The sequence below is a fragment of the Ictidomys tridecemlineatus genome, chromosome 5, assembly GCF_052094955.1.
Source record: "Ictidomys tridecemlineatus isolate mIctTri1 chromosome 5, mIctTri1.hap1, whole genome shotgun sequence".
Lineage (NCBI taxonomy): Eukaryota > Metazoa > Chordata > Mammalia > Rodentia > Sciuridae > Ictidomys > Ictidomys tridecemlineatus.
Window position 1 is genome coordinate 110,695,591 of NC_135481.1, and position 19,579 is coordinate 110,715,169.

The 19,579-nt window shown below is 45.3% G+C and overlaps 1 protein-coding gene across 6 annotated transcripts in view; it reads left to right on the forward strand.

Annotated features, from left to right (window-relative positions):
- The window catches only part of Tdp1 (tyrosyl-DNA phosphodiesterase 1), a 77,290-nt gene that overhangs the window by 50,388 nt on the left and 7,323 nt on the right, over positions 1-19,579 (forward strand). For 3 of the 6 annotated variants that reach the window (XM_078050697.1, XM_078050698.1, XM_078050699.1), the window contains exon 14: positions 9,878-9,980. The exons of 1 other annotated variant lie outside the window; for it this stretch is intronic. In XM_078050697.1, the coding sequence (XP_077906823.1) occupies positions 9,878-9,980 (103 nt within the window). Of the gene's footprint in view, positions 1-4,237; positions 4,306-9,877; positions 9,981-11,886; positions 11,919-19,579 lie in introns of those variants that run through there. 2 more of the 6 variants (XR_013439209.1, XM_078050700.1) reach the window with 2 other exon arrangements.

Consider the following 19,579-nt stretch of genomic DNA (forward strand, 5'->3'; position numbering starts at 1 on the left):
GCAGTCTATATCTTGTCTTTTCATTCTCTTAACAGATTTATTCACGGAAAAGTTTTTAGCTAGGCATGGTAGTGCACGCCTGTAAACCCAGTAACTTAGGAAGCTGAGGCAGGAGGATGACCAGTTTGAGGCCAACCTCATCAATTTAGTGAGGCCCTAAGCAACTTAGCAAAAGCTTGTGTCAAAAATGAAAAAATAAAAGGGGTTTGGGCAGTGGCTCAGTAGTTAAGCACCTCTGGGTTTAGTTCCCAGTAACACGCCCCCCCACACAAACATACTTGTGCGAAAAAGAAAAAATTTTAATGACGTTCAGCTTACCAGTGTTTTCTTCTTTGGATCATGCTTTTAGTGTTGTATCTAAAAAGTCCCACATCTTCTATTATCTCCCTATCTTTGTTTTGTAGTCATGTCTTAAATATCTTATCTGGTGATCTCTATTTTTATAAGTGACTTTAATATATTTGCATTCGATGTCGGCACTAATGTTTTTCATTTTCTGTGATTTTACCTTGTACTTTTTAGTTTCCATGTTTTTCTTTCTCTGCTCCTTCTTTTTCTGCCTTTTGATCCTGACCATTTCTTTTTCTTCTGTTAATTTGAAAGGTATAATCGATTTCTTATCTTAAACCTAAAATTGTTATTGCTTAAGAATGAAAAGTTAATCAGTGTTTTCTTCCTTCCTAGAGAGCCAAAAAACATGGAGGTCTAATCCTAATTACCCTTCTCTACAGTTTTTATTTTCCACTGTTTTTTCCATCGTATTTTTAGATTTTCAAAATTAATCATTTTTATTATTATTTTTATTCAGTTCTTATTTACATTTACCCACAGTTGACTTAATTTGATCCCCTTTCTTCCTGGTGGCTCTGTCCCATCAAGTTTGTGGGATTTCCTGAATGTTCTCCTTTATAGCTATCTGGTAGAGAGGCCTTCTGTTGGCACTAAGCCAATAAGTTCCCTTATTTGCCCTCATTTTTGAATGATGATTCAAATGGATTTGAAAAAGCTCTTCTCTGAAGAGCTTTTCTAATTGGCTTGTCAGCTTGGTCAGTGCTACCATGAGAGGCCGCTGGATAGTTGTGGTTCCTTTGTGGGAAACCTGTCTTTTGCCTCTGGCAGCTTTTGAGATTGTCTTTGTCTTGGTGTCCTACAGTATAACTACAATGGATAAGTACATATAAATTTATTTTTATTTAGTCTTATCAGGATTTATTATGTTTCAATCATTTCTTAGCACATTGACTCTCAGCCTTTTTTGAACTTCTCTTTTATAATCCTAATTATGTGCTCATTAGCACCTCTCTCTAGAGTGTGTGATTTTTCTTCCACCCTTTGCCTCCTGAGTTGCCTTCTCCCTCATTTCTTCAGATCTTCCTTCTAGTTCATTAGTCTTGTGCTCAGATATGATTGTTATTTTATTCATTAATAAGAGGTTTTTTATTTTAGTCACTGTATTTTTCACTGTTAACATGCCATGTGTTTCATGGTTTAGAGCCTAGACCAGAATCCAGCTGCCTGAATTCTTGCTCTATCATTTATTACCCATGAAGCTTTAGGCAAATTACTTAGCTTCAATTTTCTTACCTATTGTATACAGATACTAATCGTATAAATATCCAGTAGTTTAGAATGAGGATTGATAGAGTTAATGCCTGGCAGGTGGTAGGTACTGTGAGCTAGCTGCAATTGTTATCAAATTTGCTTTTTTCTCGCTTCATGTTTTCTTTTATATTCAAAGTACTTAAATATACTTCTTTTTCAGTTACCATCTAATTGACCAATCATCTGAAGTTCTTAGAATCTAATCCTATTTTCTATTGTCTTTTGTTCATGAAAAATTTGGATTATTTTTTCTTGTGTTTTGAAATCTGCTCTTATAGGTGTCTCTTCATTGTGGATTTAGCTATGAGAATTCTCTGCAACCTGAGGGGACCTCTGTACCTCCAGATTTTGTTTCTGGCCATCACTTCAAGAGCCTAGAAACAGGGTCTCTGTTAATATTTACCTTAAAAATAAATAAATATCTTGACATAAGGTGGGACCAATTACTGACATTCTGGTACTGAGAGACTAGATCGAGAAGAAAAGAAGTGACCAGAGAGAGTGAAAATATAGAGAAATCCAAAGCATATCAGAAGTTAAAAATACTCTATTTCCATTAAGCCAGGAATGGGGGACAGTTATAGTGAATGTTGCATCTGCTACTAAGAGATTGAATAAGATGGGGCCAAGGAAGTTTCCATTGGATGTGGCATTGTGGAACTTGACAGTGACTTTGAGTGATTTCATGATAATGGTATGGGAAAAAGTCTTATTGAACTCATATAATAAATTGAATACTAAATGAGATTCTTTGATGTATTATAGTGGCAATTATAGCCCATGCAATAAGCCAAGAAAAATAAAAGGCAAAGGTTGTAAAGAAAGAAGCAAAACTATATTTGCAGATTACATGAGTGCATTTGCAGAATCCTAATCAATTTAATAGCATCAAATAACAAGATGTCTATACTGGAAACTGCACATAAAGCACTGTTAAAAGAAATACAAAGATAAAATATTTATGGATTAGAATATTCAATATTGTTAAAATGTCAGTTACTTCTAAAATTATTGACATATTTCATTACAGTCTCAATCAAAATCTCATTGGGCATTTTTATTAAAAAATCGAGCTGATTATAAAATATATTTGCAAATGCAAAGTATTTACACTAGCCAAGGTAACTTGGGAGAAGAACATGTTCATTCCAAAATTAACATAAATATGCAAAGACCAAGACAGTTTTTTTTTTAAGTTTTTTTTTTATTATTGTTGGTCGTTCAAAACATTACATAGTTCTTAATACATCATATTTCACAGTTTGATTCAAGCGGGTTATAAACTCCCAAGTTTATCCCGTATACAGATTGCTGTATCACATCAGTTACCCTTCCATTGATTGACATATTGCCTTTCTAGTGTCTGATGTATTCTACTGTCTGTCCTATTCTCTACTATCCCCCCTCCCCTCCCCTTTTTTCTCTCTACCCCTTCTACTGTAAATCATTTCTTCCATTTGTATTATCTTGTCTTAACCTCCTTTCCTCTTATATATCATTTTGTATAACCCTGAGGATCGCCTTCCATTTCCATGCGATTTCCCTTCTCACTCCCTTTCCCTCCCACCTCTCATCCCTGTTTAATGTAAATCTTCTTCTCAAGCTCTTCGTCCCTACCCTGTCCTTGTTTACTCCCCTTATATCAAAGGGGTCATTTGGTATTTGTTTTTTAAAGATTGACTAGCTTCACTTAGCATAATCTGCTCTAATGCCATCCATTTCCCTCCAAATTCTATGATTTTACCAAGACAGTTTTTAAGAGCAACACTTATACTACATGATTTTAGGATTTATTGTAAAAATACAGTAATCCTGTGGTAGCAACATAGTAAATTCATCAATAGAACAGAAAAGAGTGCAGAAATAGACAAGCATAATCAAAGATTTTTGACATAGGCACCAATCTAATCAAGAAGTGGTGCTAAACAGTTGGCTATGTACGTTGAAAATAACTATGGGCATGAAGAAAATAAGTAACTGTGGTCCTCTCTTGGGCCATAAATAAAATTAATTTCAGACGTATGCTAGATCTAAATTTTAAAAAGCAACTAAAAGCTCTAGATCAAGAATATGCTCATGACCTCAAAATAGGCAAAGATGTAGTTGACAGGACACAGAATACATTGACAATAAAAACAAAAACAAAAGAAAGAAAGAAAGGGCTGGGGATGTGGCTTAAGTGGTAGCGCACTCGCCTGGCCTGCATGCGGCCCAGGTTCGATCCTCAGAACCACATACAAATAAAGATGTGTCCGCCGAAAACTAAAAAGTAAACATTAAAATTCTCATTCATATTCTCTCTCTCTCTCTCTCTCTCTCTCTCTCTCTCTCTCTCTCTCTCTCTCTCTCTCTCTCTTTTTGAAAGAAAGAAATATTGATACATTTTTGAACTTAAAAAATATTTTTGAAATTCAGTGCATCAAATGACACCATTTTGGGATAGATGGGGAAGGCCTCTCTAAATAAAACCTCATGATCAGAAGTTACACAAAATTACAACTTAGGCAACTCCCCTATTCTCCCTGCAGAAAAGGAAGAAAGCAACCAAGAAAATGAGACTTTGCAGGTTTTCATTGACAGAGTTAACTGGGAAACATTGACAACATGATTGCAATTTATTCCCATTGTGTATTAGGCAGAAGAATGGCTACCCAAAGACATCTTAATGTTACATTGTGTGGCAGAGAGGAGTCCCAGTGTCAGGTATGATTCAGTTTCCTAATCAACATGCCTTAAAATTGGGTAGTTGTGTTATTAACAAAGGTGTTCTCAGTGGAAGAGGGATAAGTCGGGACAGATGGAAGTGTGGAGAGGACGTGGCCTGCCTCTTTGGCCTTGAAGATGGAGAAACAGAGATGCAAGCAGCCTCCACACTGGGAAAGTCAAGGAAATTAGCTCTTCCCTAGAGCCTCCAGAAGGAATAGGGCCCTGCTAGGACCTTGATTTTTAGCCCAGCCAGACCTATTTTGAATTTTTGAATTTCAGAATTATAGGATAATAAATTTTTGTTGTTTTAAGCCACTAAATATGACAATTTATTAAAGCAACAATAAACTAATGCAGACATATAAATAACAATTAAAAATGGATAATTCACAGAATTAAGAAACCTAGATATCTCAGAGATTAAAAATACTGAATACCACCAGTAATCAAAGAAATCAAATTAAATGAGATATTTTTGTCTATTACATGGGGGAAAAAAATCACAAGCTATTATCCACTCAGAATTCTTAAAGAGTCCAAGGAAAATGTATTTTTATATACTTTAAGTCATAATCTCAATAGAAAGGAAATGCCTTAGAGGGAAATTAGATAGTATCTATCAAAATTAAAGCTTACAGGCCTGTGTATCCCCAAACACAACATGAATCTTTTCCAATGAGATTATTTTTTCATAGCAGTTGTGAAATTATATTTCAGTATGTAAAAAGAAACAGAGCCCAAGAATACTAGAAAATGCACAGCAAATCCAGAAAGAAGAGACCCTATTCTGCCTGTGTGTATGTGTGTGAGTATGTCTGCACACAGAGGCGTACTGTCCTGGGGTTGGGGGAAGGAGTTACAGCAGCATTGGCTAAAGTCCCCTATTCCCCCTCCTTGCCACAGCTGCCAGGTCTGATCTCCAACATCCACTGTAACACTCTGCATTGGATCTGTCAGTGAAAGTGCCTGGCCCCCACCAGCCCACCAGAAGTGTGTGGCCAAAACCTCAGCCTAAGTCACTAAGTCACCTCGGTATTCTTTGTGCCACTGCTGCTTAGACTGTTAGGTAATTAATGATGAAAAGAAACATTTATCAGCACACATGTTATACCATGACAGCAGTCATGAGTCATCACAAATACCCATCCATCTTCTGACAAAAGCTTAAGCATGAACCCAAACCAGCCACTCGGCTCTAGCCACCGATGACCAAGGCAGCCACGTCATTACCAAAGTTTAAGTGCCTCAGGGTTTGACCCAGAGATCATCTTTGGTGTGCCCTTCTTTTCCTGTGCAACTGTTCCCCAGTGCATTACCATGACGTTCAGAGGAGCGGTCCTCAGTGGGCAGTTCCACTGGAAATCAGGGCCTTTCTCTTTGGGGCTAAAGAGAAGTCCCAGGTAGCTCTGAACACAAGATCTCGTCTTTAGACTCTTGACTGGGAAGGGGTTTTAGCCTTGATTCTAGAGACAGGAACCTAAAGCCCAGGAAGAAGAGCAATGGCTTAGGAGTTAGAGGAAAGTAGAGACAATACCCTCTACTGATTAGGGGTCCAGGGCTCCTTTTTGGCTTTCCTTTCTTCTCCATGATCCTTATTTATAATTCTTATACCCCCCTAAGATTTCCTCTAAAATTGTCTGTTATATATTATTAAATCTGTTCATAAATTTTTTAACTTTGGTATAATACTTTTATATTGTGGACTTAGATCAAACCTATAATTAGAAGCCAATCCTGAAAAGCTGTGGCAGAATGATCCAGCAACATCCATGCGCCTCCTACGCAGGGGGCCTACAAACTGTCTAATTGAATAAGTGACCATTAGCTTAACTGAGGTGACTTGCTGTCGTCTTCATTTCGGACTGCTGTACCAAGTGCCACAGGCCAGATAACTTTAGACAAAGATCTGTTTCTCATAGTTCTAGAGGCTGAAGCCCAGTATCAGGGAGCCAGCACATTGGTTCAAGTGAGGTGGTTCTTCCTGATTGCAGATGGCTGTCTTCTTGTATCCTCACATTGTAGGATGAGGGCAAGGCACTCTGGAGTCACTTCTGTATGGCCACTAATACCTCTCAGAGGCCCCATCTCCTAATGCCATCACGTTGGGGGTTAGGATTTCGGTATACAAAAGCAGATGCTTAGTCCATAACACTTGAAAAGGGGATCAACCTGGCTAAGCTAATCACATTTCCCAGAATTCCCTTCCTTATATTTTGCAATTTAGGGTAGGCCCCAAGAAATTCCTGTAGAATATTTGGGGGATGAACAGGAGACACCTGTTGTTTTGACAGCGCATGTCAAATGTGCTCCAGCTCACCGTGTTGGCGTGAGGCAGCAGCAGAGCCTACACCCTTCCTGGTTCTCCTTCAGCTTCTCTAGCTCCTGGGCCTTGCCATGTATGTATGTTTAGCTCTGTACAAAGGGCCTGGTTTCTGCAAGACACTGTCACCCCAATCCAGAGGTTTCAACCACTGACATGGGTTTCTGTCCTCGGGCTTCAGCTTGCCCTCATGGTCCTAGCTTGCTGCTCCTACTTGTCTTCCTCTGGCTTCCTCCTGCCCTGTAGACTTCTAGCCCCAGCCTCAGAGCCAAGGTCACATTCTGAGAACTGTTCAGCCAGCTCCCACATTTGTGTGATGTCACATGCCTATCAAACACATATTGTACTTAGAGACATGCACACAACCTCTTTAAATTCTCTGCTCAAGCCCTGAGTGACGTACTCCTGGCCCCCAGAAGCCCTCTATCATTCATCGTGAATTAATTAGTAGCTTAGGCAGAGATTCCCATGGACTGTAGAACTGGGTCATCCAGAGTCCTATTCTCCTAGAACTCCCCATCTTATAGGGTAGTTCCAAACCTTGAATAATCCAAAGTAAATGGATACCCCACCCTCTTTAGTGACCAAGCATTACTAACATCTAGCAACAACAAAACGCTCCACAGCACTGAGGGGAGAATGCAGCTCAGTCCTGAGGGAGACAAAGAAAGATGGCAGACTGAGGGTAGAGGGAGCATGGGTCGCTAAGGCAGACCGTGGACAGTGGATTCTGAATGAAGAGCAGAAGCTGGAACTTGCATGGGATTTCTGGAGCAGAAGAACTTTGCAAGAGCTCCATGGTATCACTATGTTCTGTGAAGGACATCAGTGTTTACTGCACAGGTAGATTCCTGTCCATGCTGCCCAAGGAGCAGGTGGGTTGGAGTTTGGATATACATGCCCATCTTCCTGGCTGCCCAGGTGCCCATGACTCAAAACACTCAGAATGCAAAAATTTATTAGAGGCGATAGTTCAAGAAATGTTGATTTTTCACCTAGACCACCTACAAGTGGCTTTCAGTCTTTCACTTTTTGAGGTTTCAGATTCTTGGAATTCTGTTAGAAGCCAACACAAAAGGAGAGGTTGGAAGAAACCAGTGTTCCCTCATGGTCTCCGTTGACCTGTACTGTGGACGAAGCCCTCAAGTCTTGGAGAGGTGCCTTCCAGAGGTTCCTCATTCTCAGGATGTCATGCTGCTGACAGTCTAGAGTAATCCTGAAGGCAGAATCCAGAGAGTGAGGAAAACTGGCAGAGCAGGACTACTGCCTTGCACTCACTGTACAGTTTTGCCATTAGGCTTTTGTCATGGTCCAGGTCACCTTTGACCCAAAAGCAGGTCTTCTGAACTTTGTTTTTAGCTTTTGTTTGTTTCTTTTTGAGGAAGGGTCTCACTGTGTTACCCAGGCCTCCTGAGTGGCTGGGATTGCAGGTGCACACCACTGCCCAGTTCTTAGATTTTTAAAGAAAACATCTTTCCTAAAGTCATAATCCCACTTGCCATAAGCATCCCACTTTCTGTCCCTTTGGACATCCCATAGACAGTGACATTCACATTTGTGCATCCTTATGCATCAAATATGTTTCCTATCCTTGTTGTGGTCCAGTTAAGAAGACAGAAATATTTTGTAAATGTGCAAAGTGGATTCTGTGGACAGTGGATTCTGAATTTTATTTATTTTATTTTATTAAGTGAGCTTAATGGTTTCAAGGGTTGTCCTTAGCTCTAATGTCCTCATCTCCCCCTCTCTGTTCCACTACATCCCTTAGATCATTCTTCTCCCATGACTTGATATCTCCTATTCCAGCATATCACCAGAAAGGTGGTCAGTGCTCTAGTGAAGGACTCTCAAAATGCCCAGTTATCCACAAAGCCTTGCTTTAAAGGTTCTGAGTAGCTGAGGTTTAGTGTTCATTTTGAAAGTAATAGTGAGTTCAGATGAGCCTAATTGGAAAAAAAAAAAAAAAGGTATTTTGTAGGTTTATGTTAGTTAAGAGCAGATGAGATCTTGCTATCACATTTGCAGGAAAGAAATCTAACACAATGCCTCAGAGCTTCATTGTCTCCATTCCAGAGCATATTGATGTGTACTTTCTTTTATTTTCCATTTTTTTTTAAGTTGTGCATATTTAGGGGGTTCAGTGTGATAATTCACGTATATAATATGTTCTAATGAACAGATCAGTAAGTAGAGCTTTCATCTCTTTAAACCTTTTGCCATTTCTTTGTATTAGAAACCTTCAAACCCTCTTTCCTGATTCTTTATAAAATGCAGAATAACTTTTTACAAACTGTACTCTGTCTGCTGTGCCGCAAAATGCTTGTTTTGGTGGCCAGTATCCAGCCTCCCTCTCTCCTTCCAAGCCCCTCCCTCTCTCCTTCCAAGCCCCTCCCTCTCTCCTTCCAAGTCCCTCCCTCTCTCCTTCCAAGCCCCTCCCTCTCTCCTTCCAAGCCCCTCCCTCTCTCCTTCCAAGTCCCTCCCTCTCTCCTTCCAAGCCCCTCCCTCTCTCCTTCCAAGCCCCTCCCTCCTAGTGACTGTGGTTCCACTTTCAATTTCTATAGTTGATCTTAGCCAAGAGGCCAGGAAGCCATTCTACTGCCTGCTCCTCAGAAGTTGGCACTTTTAGTGTCCACGTCAGTGAGAACTGACATACCTCTTGGCACCTTCTGCATGATCAGTTCCGGGTCTCCCCCTTCCTGCTGCACTATGATTTTTTAGCCAGATCTACAACTCTTTGTCCCTATAAAGCATAGTTCTAATGCACCTTTTCTTTTTGGATATGAGTATAATTAAATCTAGTGCCCTCAGAGCTGCTTTCTTTAGAACGAACATAGAAATTAGCACTACCTGGCCAAAAAAATAAAAAGGAGGGGCAGAGAAAGCAAGCATGAAGCCTAAGATGCTTCTGTTTAAAGTAACGTTAACATAGTTTTTTCTTAAATTCTTTTTCTATACAACAAAAGGGGAAGTCTTGACTATACCAAAGTTACGAAAAGGAAAAGGATTTGAAGGAAAATAAAGAAATAGGAAAAGTAATTATTTTAATAGTTACCCTCAACGGAAAATGCAGATGAACATAAAATTGTCCCCAATTACCAGTTAGATAAATCCAGAGGATTATAGCAGGATTTAAAACGCCACAGCTCCGCTAGAAACTGAATCAGCATGATTGCAGCTGTTTTTCTGTGAGTCTGACCTGCACAGAGATGCTTCACTGAGCCAGGCCTCTCTGTGTCCTTGTCTCTGCAGCGCCAACCTGTCCAAAGCCGCTTGGGGAGCACTGGAGAAGAACGGCGCCCAGCTGATGATCCGCTCCTACGAGCTTGGGGTGCTCTTCCTCCCGTCAGCATTTGTGAGTTCCCTCTCCCAGTTGTCTCAAGGGTCACTTGGGAACTGAGATGGATTTTTGAGTTCTCTTCTTTAGTCATGGTGATCTGTCCAGGGTCAGCAGATAGAGGATCAAGATTCTATATTAGAACCTCTGCTCTCAACAGCTGTTCTGTGTGATAAACTTACAAAACATTTAGACAGATGCAGCGGGTTACCTGGTTAGAGGTCAACAGGTGAAGTTAATAGCAGTGTTTAAATAAGTTCTGTGAAATATGACATGAAGATTCATCTCAAGGGGTAAATGACAAATCACCAAAGGAAGGGCCCAGCCAAGCACAAGCATTTTAGTTGGGGATGATGTGAGGGTACAGCCGGGAAGAAGGAGGGGTTGGGAGGCGAGCAGGGCACCATTATTCCTGGAAGGAGATTGGCAGGAGGGGAGCTGGGAGACAGACTGGTGTCATGCCATGTTCGCCCCTGAAAGGCACCACATGAAAAACTGTATCTCAAAATGTCCAGCCCAGCTGGCTTACTCCCAGCTTTGAACTGACTCGTGGTTTTCACAGCCAAACACCAGTGAAGTGGCAAGCTTCTATGTGGTGACCAGGTTGTACAGGCTGTATGTGTCTTTAAACACTAGAATCACATTTGGCCCAGAGAGGAGTCCCCCACCTCCGAGGGGCACACAGGCCCCAGGAACTCCCATCTTCCCTCCTCAGGCTCATGTGGTGGAACACAATCAGAATTGCCCATGCAGTAAAGGCTAATGCCTCTCCCTTCCTCCCTCCCTCCCTCCCGCCCACCCCCTCCCTTTTTCTCTCTCCCCCCCTGCCTTTCCCCCTCCCCCCTCCTCCTCCTGCCTCCCTCCCCCTCCCCCTCTCCCTTTTTTAAAATCACTTGCTGTAATTGACTTTATAATAAACATACATGACATAGCTCCATTGTGAACCACTTTCACTGGACCAGGTTTAGCTAAGCAGATGCTGGGTGCTTATTCTTACATTTCAGTCTGGTCCCACGTCATTCATGGGAATCCACTCTTAAGGCATGCAGGGCCCTTCCTGGCCCACCCACACAGTGCTGCCCTCTTTCCCTGCACCATGCTCTAGGGAATAGCCGTTCTCCCCCTTTCTCTCCCTGTCCCTTGCCAGTCTTTACCCATGCTTCTCCATCCAGAGGGCTTACTACAAAACGGCCTCTTTGGAGGGTGGTGTCATGAGGTTTCAGAATATTTTGTTTCCTGCAAAGTAGAACAATGCAGATTCATATGCCATTTACAACGAGAGCTCAGCTTCCACAGGCCCATAAGGTAGGTGATTACCCTACTTTCTAGGCAAGAATATTATGCCCCGAAGGTTCCACAGGTAGAGTGGGACCAGCCCTGAGTCCTCAGTCTTCTCATAATCCCTCAGTGATCATTCAACTTTATACTAGTTTCGGGGGAAATGGTGAACTCACAGTCCAGGATAACAGTATTGAGTAACCTGAGGTGATTATAGTGATTGTGGCTTCAAACTCAGGCTGGAGTCAGCTCTTAGCAGTTCCTTAAGAAACAAGAAAATTCCATGTCACTCTTGTTTGGCTTCTGTCAGCTTTTGAAAGTCCTAATCTGTTGTAACGGTTCTCACCTCCTCCCTGATCATGAAAATGGTAATATAGATATGTGTTGCCCTTGCACATCCTCTAGGCCCTTCTCAGCTGCTAATCTTTACCTAAGATATTCTTTCTCTGCACCTTAGAGAAGGGTAATAGAGGGGAAATGAGAATAATAATGAGAACCCCCAAACTGTCTTCATACTTATTTCTGTACTTTTGGAATAAGAAAGCCCTGCAATAGCAGCTTCTAGGTAAAATAGAGTCTGCTATTTAAAAAAAACCATCAGCCAAGAGTATAACAAATGGGTTCTGCTTCTGTGCTCTACCAACAGATTCAGAGCCTGATGCCAACCAGGGTGACCGTGTAAGTAACACACTAAGATGGTGACAGCTTCCCCCACCGTGTGCTGGCTGGTCTCAGCACACGTAGCCTGGAGCGGTGTTCTACCACCAGCTGTCTCCCTAATCCTGGAGAGGACCTGCACACTGCACCGTCTGGTCCCCAGACATTTTCCCCTTTGATTGGGTCATCTGGGTCATTTAATGAATCATGAATGACTGGGGCAAGGCGCAGAAGCAGTTTCACCTCGCCCATCCAGTTAGGTCATGGTCAGTAGGTAACTTGTCTGAGAGTGGTAAGACAGGTGTCCCAGGTATGAGCCAAGTGCTCCTGTGACACAAGGGAAGCATCAAGCCTGAATGAGCAGACCCCAGAGACCAAAGGTCTTATTCTTTCAATTCTGTTTTACAAAAAACAACTTAAGTCCCCAAAAGGAGGGAAGAGATGCTGGAGGAAGTCATGGAGTCAGAGGAACTGTGAACAGCCAAGACCTGGAGGGGGGCCAGCTGGCTTTGGGGACCTAGCAGTAGACCTGTCTGGCTGCTGCTGTCAGCGTGGCCCCACAGCATCTCAGGAACTAGCTGTTCTGCACTTCCAGTGACCTCGCAATCCTAGGTCTGCCTTGTCTCAGGGCTCTCCTGATGTGTCCCCCAATAGTGGGCTTGTTTCCAGACGAGGAAGATTATCAGCTAAGATGCCATCCTGGAAGGTAGGCTTCCAGGGCTTTCCCCTGAAGGTGAGCTGATGTTTCTCATCAGTGTGTAGAAGGTGGTGTTGGGTTGAGATATAGGAGATATCCTTAAGCTGTGTCACTCACTGGTGTCTGACACTTCTGGGAAAGTGGTAGACCTCTGCGGGACCTTCACAGAATAATATCTATGGCGATGACTTTGGGGACAACCCAAAGGGCTGTGCCAAGGCTGTATGAGCCCTGGAACAGGACGCTTGCCCTGGGAGGGCGGGCATGCAGTGGACCCGCTCACTGGTTTCCCCTCAGAGCTGATCATTCCAGCAGCCTGGGGTTGATCCCCATGACCCTAGCTCAGCTCTGCAAGTACCCTGTGCCTCTTCAGGATAGACTCCAGGGACAGAATGAGGAACAAGCTGGAGTCTTTATTCTTAGTAAACTCCAGGGTAATTTGAAGAATCAGAGGAGTTTTACGTTGTGTATGAAAACCATGATGGGGGTGCTCAAAGTAAAGGGCTCTGAAGAGAGGGAGCAAGGAAACTGCCAGAAGGCCCAGGAAAGTCTTCTGTAAGAAGATGGCCCTTGAGAAATGAGTGCATGCTCAACCCACGTTAGGCAAAGAGGCTCTGTGAAGGAAGTGCAGCACCTGTACCTGGAGCGGCCTGAGGAGGGGGCATGGGTGGGAGAGGTTGGAATCCCAGTCTGAAGGAGATTGGCAACCAGGACTCAGGGGTTGGACTTTGTCCCACTTGGATGGTGGAAAACCATCAGCTACTCAGTCCAATCATTAATTCTTAAGTTACAGTGAGGATTATTCAGATATTACTTGAGGATATGGACATCGCAGATGCCATCAAAATTTTCTTAAGCCACATGAAATCTGCCACCTTTCACCCACTGCCCTTCTTGTATGGAAATCCTCCTTAACAGCTCTGTCACCCCGTATCTGCTGAATCACCAAGGCTTGTCGCTCTCCCTCCTTCAGGCTGCTCGGTGCTCGGTCACCCCTGACCATCCCACAGCCTCTGTGTCCAGGGCATGTCAAGTTCTAGTTTAGGAACCTCCAGCTCACTTCCTAGGCACCTGCAAGCTGCTCTTCACGCTGCTGCCAGAGGTGTCTGTCAACCACAAATCCAGTCCTTTTGTCCCCTGCTTCAGTTCTTGAGGCAAAGTCCAGGTTTCTGGCATGACCTTCGTTTCCCTGGGGACTCTGACATCTGGCTGCTCTGGCCTCGGCCCTCACCCCTCATTCCTGGCACTTGACATTCCCGCCATGCAGGATTTGGGGTTCTCTGGGAGCCAGGCCTGGCCCTGTCGCCAGCCCTGATCTTTATGAGGAACAGCACCTTACGCCCCGGCCTCCACCTGCTGCAGCTGTCTGCACTCCAGGCCTCACTCCTGCATCCCGTGCCCCACTGTGTCAGGGTCGTTGATGTGCGTCCCCTTGACCAGGTGGCAGCCTGCTTTCTCTTGGGAGTCTCTTAGCAAACAGTTCTTAGTTGATGTTCCTGGAGTTCGTGCTGCCCTGTTCTGAGCAACTTGAGCAGAAGAAATCTGCCAAAGAGTGTCTGTGGAAACTGTGAACAGTGGGTATGGTATATAGTAAGGGCTTCAACACAGCCACAAACTGCTGGGAGGAGAGCGCAGTGCGGAGAGCGCACTGCAGCCTCTCTCACCCTCTCCCCACCCAGCCCATTGCAGTGCAGCTGCCAGTCCCCATTGGTTAGATAAACGTCTTGAAGATTTCTGTATTGATCATAACCTTAAGATGTTCCCTGACAAGAATGCAATTTGTTGCAAAATAATGGGGGTGCGTTGTTTTTTGAAGCTTTCCCTCTTTGGTACTAGAAAGACATCATCCTGTTTTTTCCTCCCTCCCTCCTTCTTCACGGTACTTGGAATATAACCCAGTGCTTTGAACATACTAGGCAAGTGCTCTACCACTGAGCCACAACTGCAGTCCGCAATCCTTTTTCTTTTAAAATAGGGTCTCACTAAGTTGCTGAGACTGGCCTGGAACTTGACAACCCTCCTGCACCAGCCCCACAAGTTGCTGGGATTACAGGTGTGCACCACCGCGCCCGGCTGGCACATGCCTTTTATGCTTTTAGTTACATGCTTCCAAAGAGACTTGGAGCTCTGCAGTCACCCTCCTGCCTGGGCCTCGTCTCTGGAGATCAGCCTTTCTTTGTGCCTCCCAAACAGAGCTCCATGTCCACACCACCCACATTTCCGAATTATCAGTACCCAGAGTGCTCTTTTGTCCTTCACCAGTTTGCCACCTCGATCACTGTGACCTGAGGCCAGTGTTGCAAATAGGAAAGACACAGTGTCAAACAGCAGAGGCAGTCACCTTCAGGGACCCTGGCGATGCCCTACTTTCCTGCAGCTGTGATAAGGACCTATAACTCAGCAGCCAAGTGGCAATGCTCCTTACAACTGAAAAAACTCCCATTTTTTCCTGCTTCTTTTAAATGAATGAATCCATAAAGGCATCCTCTCAAGATTGACCTCACTTGCAGTTAGAGCATCAGTAGCTGTCCCTTAAGACTCAGAGAATAATGTCAGATACGTTGGACCTTGTACGTCCAGCACTTAGAGATGCTTGGTTCGCAATAAGTTCCTAATTAGAGCTTGTCAGTATAAGTCAAAGACCTAATTCTTCTGAGGTCTAATTTCAGTTTATCAGTTCTATAGTGTTTTCTGAATTGACTCTGTACTTTAGAGGTGTATTTAATTTTTAAATTAGACTAACACTTTGGGCCTGAAAATCTCGATTATAGGAAAGATCCATTGATGTCAAAGATCAGCGACAGAGTTGGAGATCCATAGGCGTCTGTGTGTGTTGGGAGGTGCCCGCATTCCTCCTAGAACGTTGCTTCCTTTGGTGTGTGTCAACCGTATGCTTTGTCAGGCCCTGGACCTGTGCCTGCCTCACACGCTGTGACCAGAGCTCCATTCTTACAGCTGTGGCTCTGGCTTCCAGGGTCTCCCGGGAGTCCACAGCTGGGAAGCGTTGTTTCACATGAGGCTTCTTGGTAGCCTCCTACATTCCCCCCAGCTAACAAAACCAGCTTCTTCCCTATCCATTCTCTTGCCACATCCTGTCCCATCCACCTGTTGAGAATTCCTCCCGTTTCCTCACTGCTACTGTCTGCTTCAGGGCCAAGTTTCTGTCCTCGGGTCCAAGTCTGTCCCCAGATGCAGGTGGATTCCTTTGCCCTTCAATCTTGTGTGGCTCCCCTTGGCCCACAAGATGGCGTCCAGATTCCAGACATTATGGTCCACTGACCACTGGAACAGCATGCTTCTTCTCCATCCCTGTCCCCCTTGTTCTCTGACACCAGTCTTATAGCCATGGAACAGCACCCCTTAGTAACTGATCCTGGGCACCCGCTCCTTGCCTCAGCTGGAGACACTGAAATAACCTGGAAAGAAACAGAATACAGATGAACATGTGGAGAGGCCCCAAGAACCAAGCAAAGGACTCCCTGAGCACACAGTCCTAAGATTTAGGGAGCTCAGATCTCTAGGATCCAGAGTGACAGAGGAGGAAGGACTTGGAAGTGAGGCAGGGCGGGGCCTGTTCTCAGCAGCACCATGGGACAGTAGGATGGCTGCCTCAGGATCTTGGGAGAGTGAAGAGCTAGAGCCCTCGCAAGGTCAGAGAGCCATGGTTGATGCGATGCCCTTGACTGCTCCTCCTTGTCCGCCCCCCCACAGAGCCAGCAGGTGTGCCCTCCTCAGGGAACTCGCCCCCGCCCTGAGCCAGGAGTGCCCATGGTGAGCAGGGGGCTGGCTCCTGCCGCTCAGGAGGGTGTGGCCTGTCCTTCCTGTGACTAGCTTCCCTGCCAGTTGGTCCATCCTGAGTAGTGTGCTCCTTCTGGAGCATTCAGCTGGGTCACTGCCTTACCCAGGGAAGTCTTGAGGCCCTGAGTAGCTGACAGGACAAACCGTCTGTGACTGCGGTCTGAGCGGGCCGCTCGCTCTTCATGGGAGAGCAGTGGTCCCGGCAGCGACGAGCACTTGCACCCCTCTGCTGAAGGGGGCAGCCACAGTCCCTCACGTGTGACGTGTGTGCACCTCTCACCTGGCGGTTTATGACCGTGATCTCCAGGGCCTTGTCAGTATCCCAGCCTGGGAGGGCGTTGTGTAAACTGCCATGTGATGCGGCTGTGATAGCTCAATAGTGACAATTAGAGACAGCTCCACACTGCTTGACAACCAGCCTGAAGGGAAAAGTGGTACCTTTTTTATTTTCACATAATACCCTAGAATTTGGATCATAAATGGCATTCAGGAGGAAAGCATATGAGCTCCTGTCAGACGAGGATGATTCAAACCCCCTTCTGAGGTCAGGCGCCACTGATAGAGGCCTGGGTCCAGGCCACGCAGAATCAGCATTGCCCTGACCCAGTTGAAAACATCAAGCTAGGAGCCAAGAAGGGGGGAGTCGTTTATTTTTTAAACCCGAGACTCCATGAACGTATTAAATAATCACTAAATTGGCATCAGCCTCTGGCCTGTGGTACCAGGATTTCCAGGGGATGGCTCATCGTAAAGCGCCCTGCGTGACATGGACCCTTGGACTTCCATGAGGTTCTTTCCTTGTCATGGTGCCCGGTGGTGGGTATGAGACCATCTCTCTGCTTAGTCAGAGGAACACAGGACCAAGCCTGAGAAGGACAGCGTTCCACATCTGGCCTTGCCACTGATGCTGGCTGTGTGACCTTGATTGACTGTTCAACCTCTTTCCTTCTCTGAGAAACAAGACCATTTGCATTACTAATCACACCTTGAATATACATAGGATTCTGCTGGTTTATTTTCTGGAATACTTACCATGCGCTAGTCATTGTTCTAAATAATTTATACATCTTCACAGTAGCATTGTAAATCAGATGCTATTGTCTTCATTTAATAAACAAGGAAACCAAGGCCCAGAAAGGCTAAGTAACTTGCCTAGAGGCACACAGCAAATAACTGATCTTCAAAGTAAGAGATTGTAGTTTCCTGAGATCCAGAAAATGTCAAAGGTATGCCCTGCCAGTGGGAACAACTGAAAGGAGGAAAGGAGCAGGCTGTGGTGGTCTTTGGATTAGCAGGACTCAAATCCTCCAGTAGCCCTTGGTCTCCTGGCCCCTTCCTCTTTTGCTCCACCCTCACAGTCCCTGATTTGGGATTTTGGGGTTTTGGTTTGGTTTGGTTTTTCTTCCAGTCTCTTTCAGATTTGTTCCTTTCTGCCTCCACCATCCACTCTCATCCCGTCACCTGTGTAGCCGTCACCATCCTCTGTCTGTTTCCTGTTCACATTGCAGAAACTTGTTGTCCTCTCTCTTGGATCCCTCGCACAGTCATCCTCCCTGACCCCGGGAGCAGGGCGCCTCTCCAGAGCCTTTGCGGTTCCTCTCCTGTTGCGCTTCCCAGGGCCCCGCGGCGCCTGTGTAGTGGTTGATCAGCTCAAATGTGAGCACGGAGGCTGGCGGGGGAGGCTTGTCCAGTGCTGGGGCCACAGCTTTGGGTTCTGATGTCCTCCACTGATGGACTTGAGAGCCCCCAGCAGTCGGGCTAGGCCTTGCCAAGCAGCTCCCAGAGCCAGGTCTTCCCCAGCTTGGCTACCTGCCCATCCTGAGTCACTCCAGCCAGGGAGCGAGCCCATGTGACAGGGCAGACCACAGATGTCTCCACTGCCAGTCATTCAAAACACTGTTCGGTCTGGCGCCCAGTGCCCTCCGTGTGACCTTCCCCCATACACACCCCACTCAGCACCCAGAGGCTCGCTGTGCTCTGCCCTCGATCATGCTGCTCTGTCCCCAGGTTCCTTTGCCACCTGCCTCTCACCAGCATGGCTGTCTTTCAAAGTGCAGCTAAAATATTCTTCTCTACAAAGCCTTCCTGTCTCCTGCCACTGAAGATAAGCCGTCCCTTCGGTGCCTGGTGTCGGTGCCGGGCGGGCTTCTCCTGGGTCTGCAGCTCAGGATTTCTTGTGCACCTACTATGCCCCGGGATGTGCCTGGGCACTAGAGTTAGAAGCAGCAACACAGTGACCACCAGAAGCTTTGCTCTCTGGGTTTCACAAGAACAGCCCCACTGTCCCTCCCACCAGCCATCTGAGTTCCTAGAGCACACCATGCTCTTGGTCACCTCTGGGCCTGGGAGGTGCTGTTCCTCTCTGAAACATTTTCCTTTCCACCCCCACTTCCAAACCCTGCTCCTCTTTTAGGGTTTGACCACAGTGCCACCTTTTTTAGGGAGGCTTTCACTGACCACCCCCTCCCCCAAAATCTACAACAGCCATGCTGGTCTCTGAAGGTGCTCTCTGGCTGTTCTTGGTGGCACTCACCACGGTTGTAGGTATACTTTTCACAGATGTATTTGTCTAATGTCTCCTCCCAGCTGTGCAGTCGATGAGGCAAGAGATGGTAACTCCAGTACACGCGGGGCCTGGCACATGCCTGGCCCTGGGAGGCTTTGTCAGCCCTTTGACCTCTGTATCCTAGTCTGGAGGGATGCCGACAGGGTCTCCAAGGCAAGGTCCAAGCCAAGCCGAAAGGAACTTGAGTTTACAAATCAGGAACTGGCCATTCTAGTCACTGAAGTTTCAAGTTCCCCCTGGGACAAAAGATTATGGTTCATATGGGGTCATGTGTGACCCAGAGAAGGGGGACTCTGGGGAGCACAGAGGAGCAGACCAAGAAGCACAGCTTATGGGCTGTCTCATGGCACCCCGGGATCTTCTAGTGTGGGGATTTAGCATGATAATCAGCATGGACATGTGCTCTCTATTCCTGTTTAAATGGATGAGGTTAGAGTGGCATCTATCCTGTTGGGCCTGTGTTTGTTAGGGTAAGCCCATAAACCCACACAGAGGGTTGATGAAGCAGCAGTTACAAAATCACAAGAAATAGGTGTGATGACCTTAGGCTCTTGGGGCTCCTTCATCTTCTATTTGTTGAATGAATGAACAAACTCATGAATGAAAGCATCCGCCATTCAC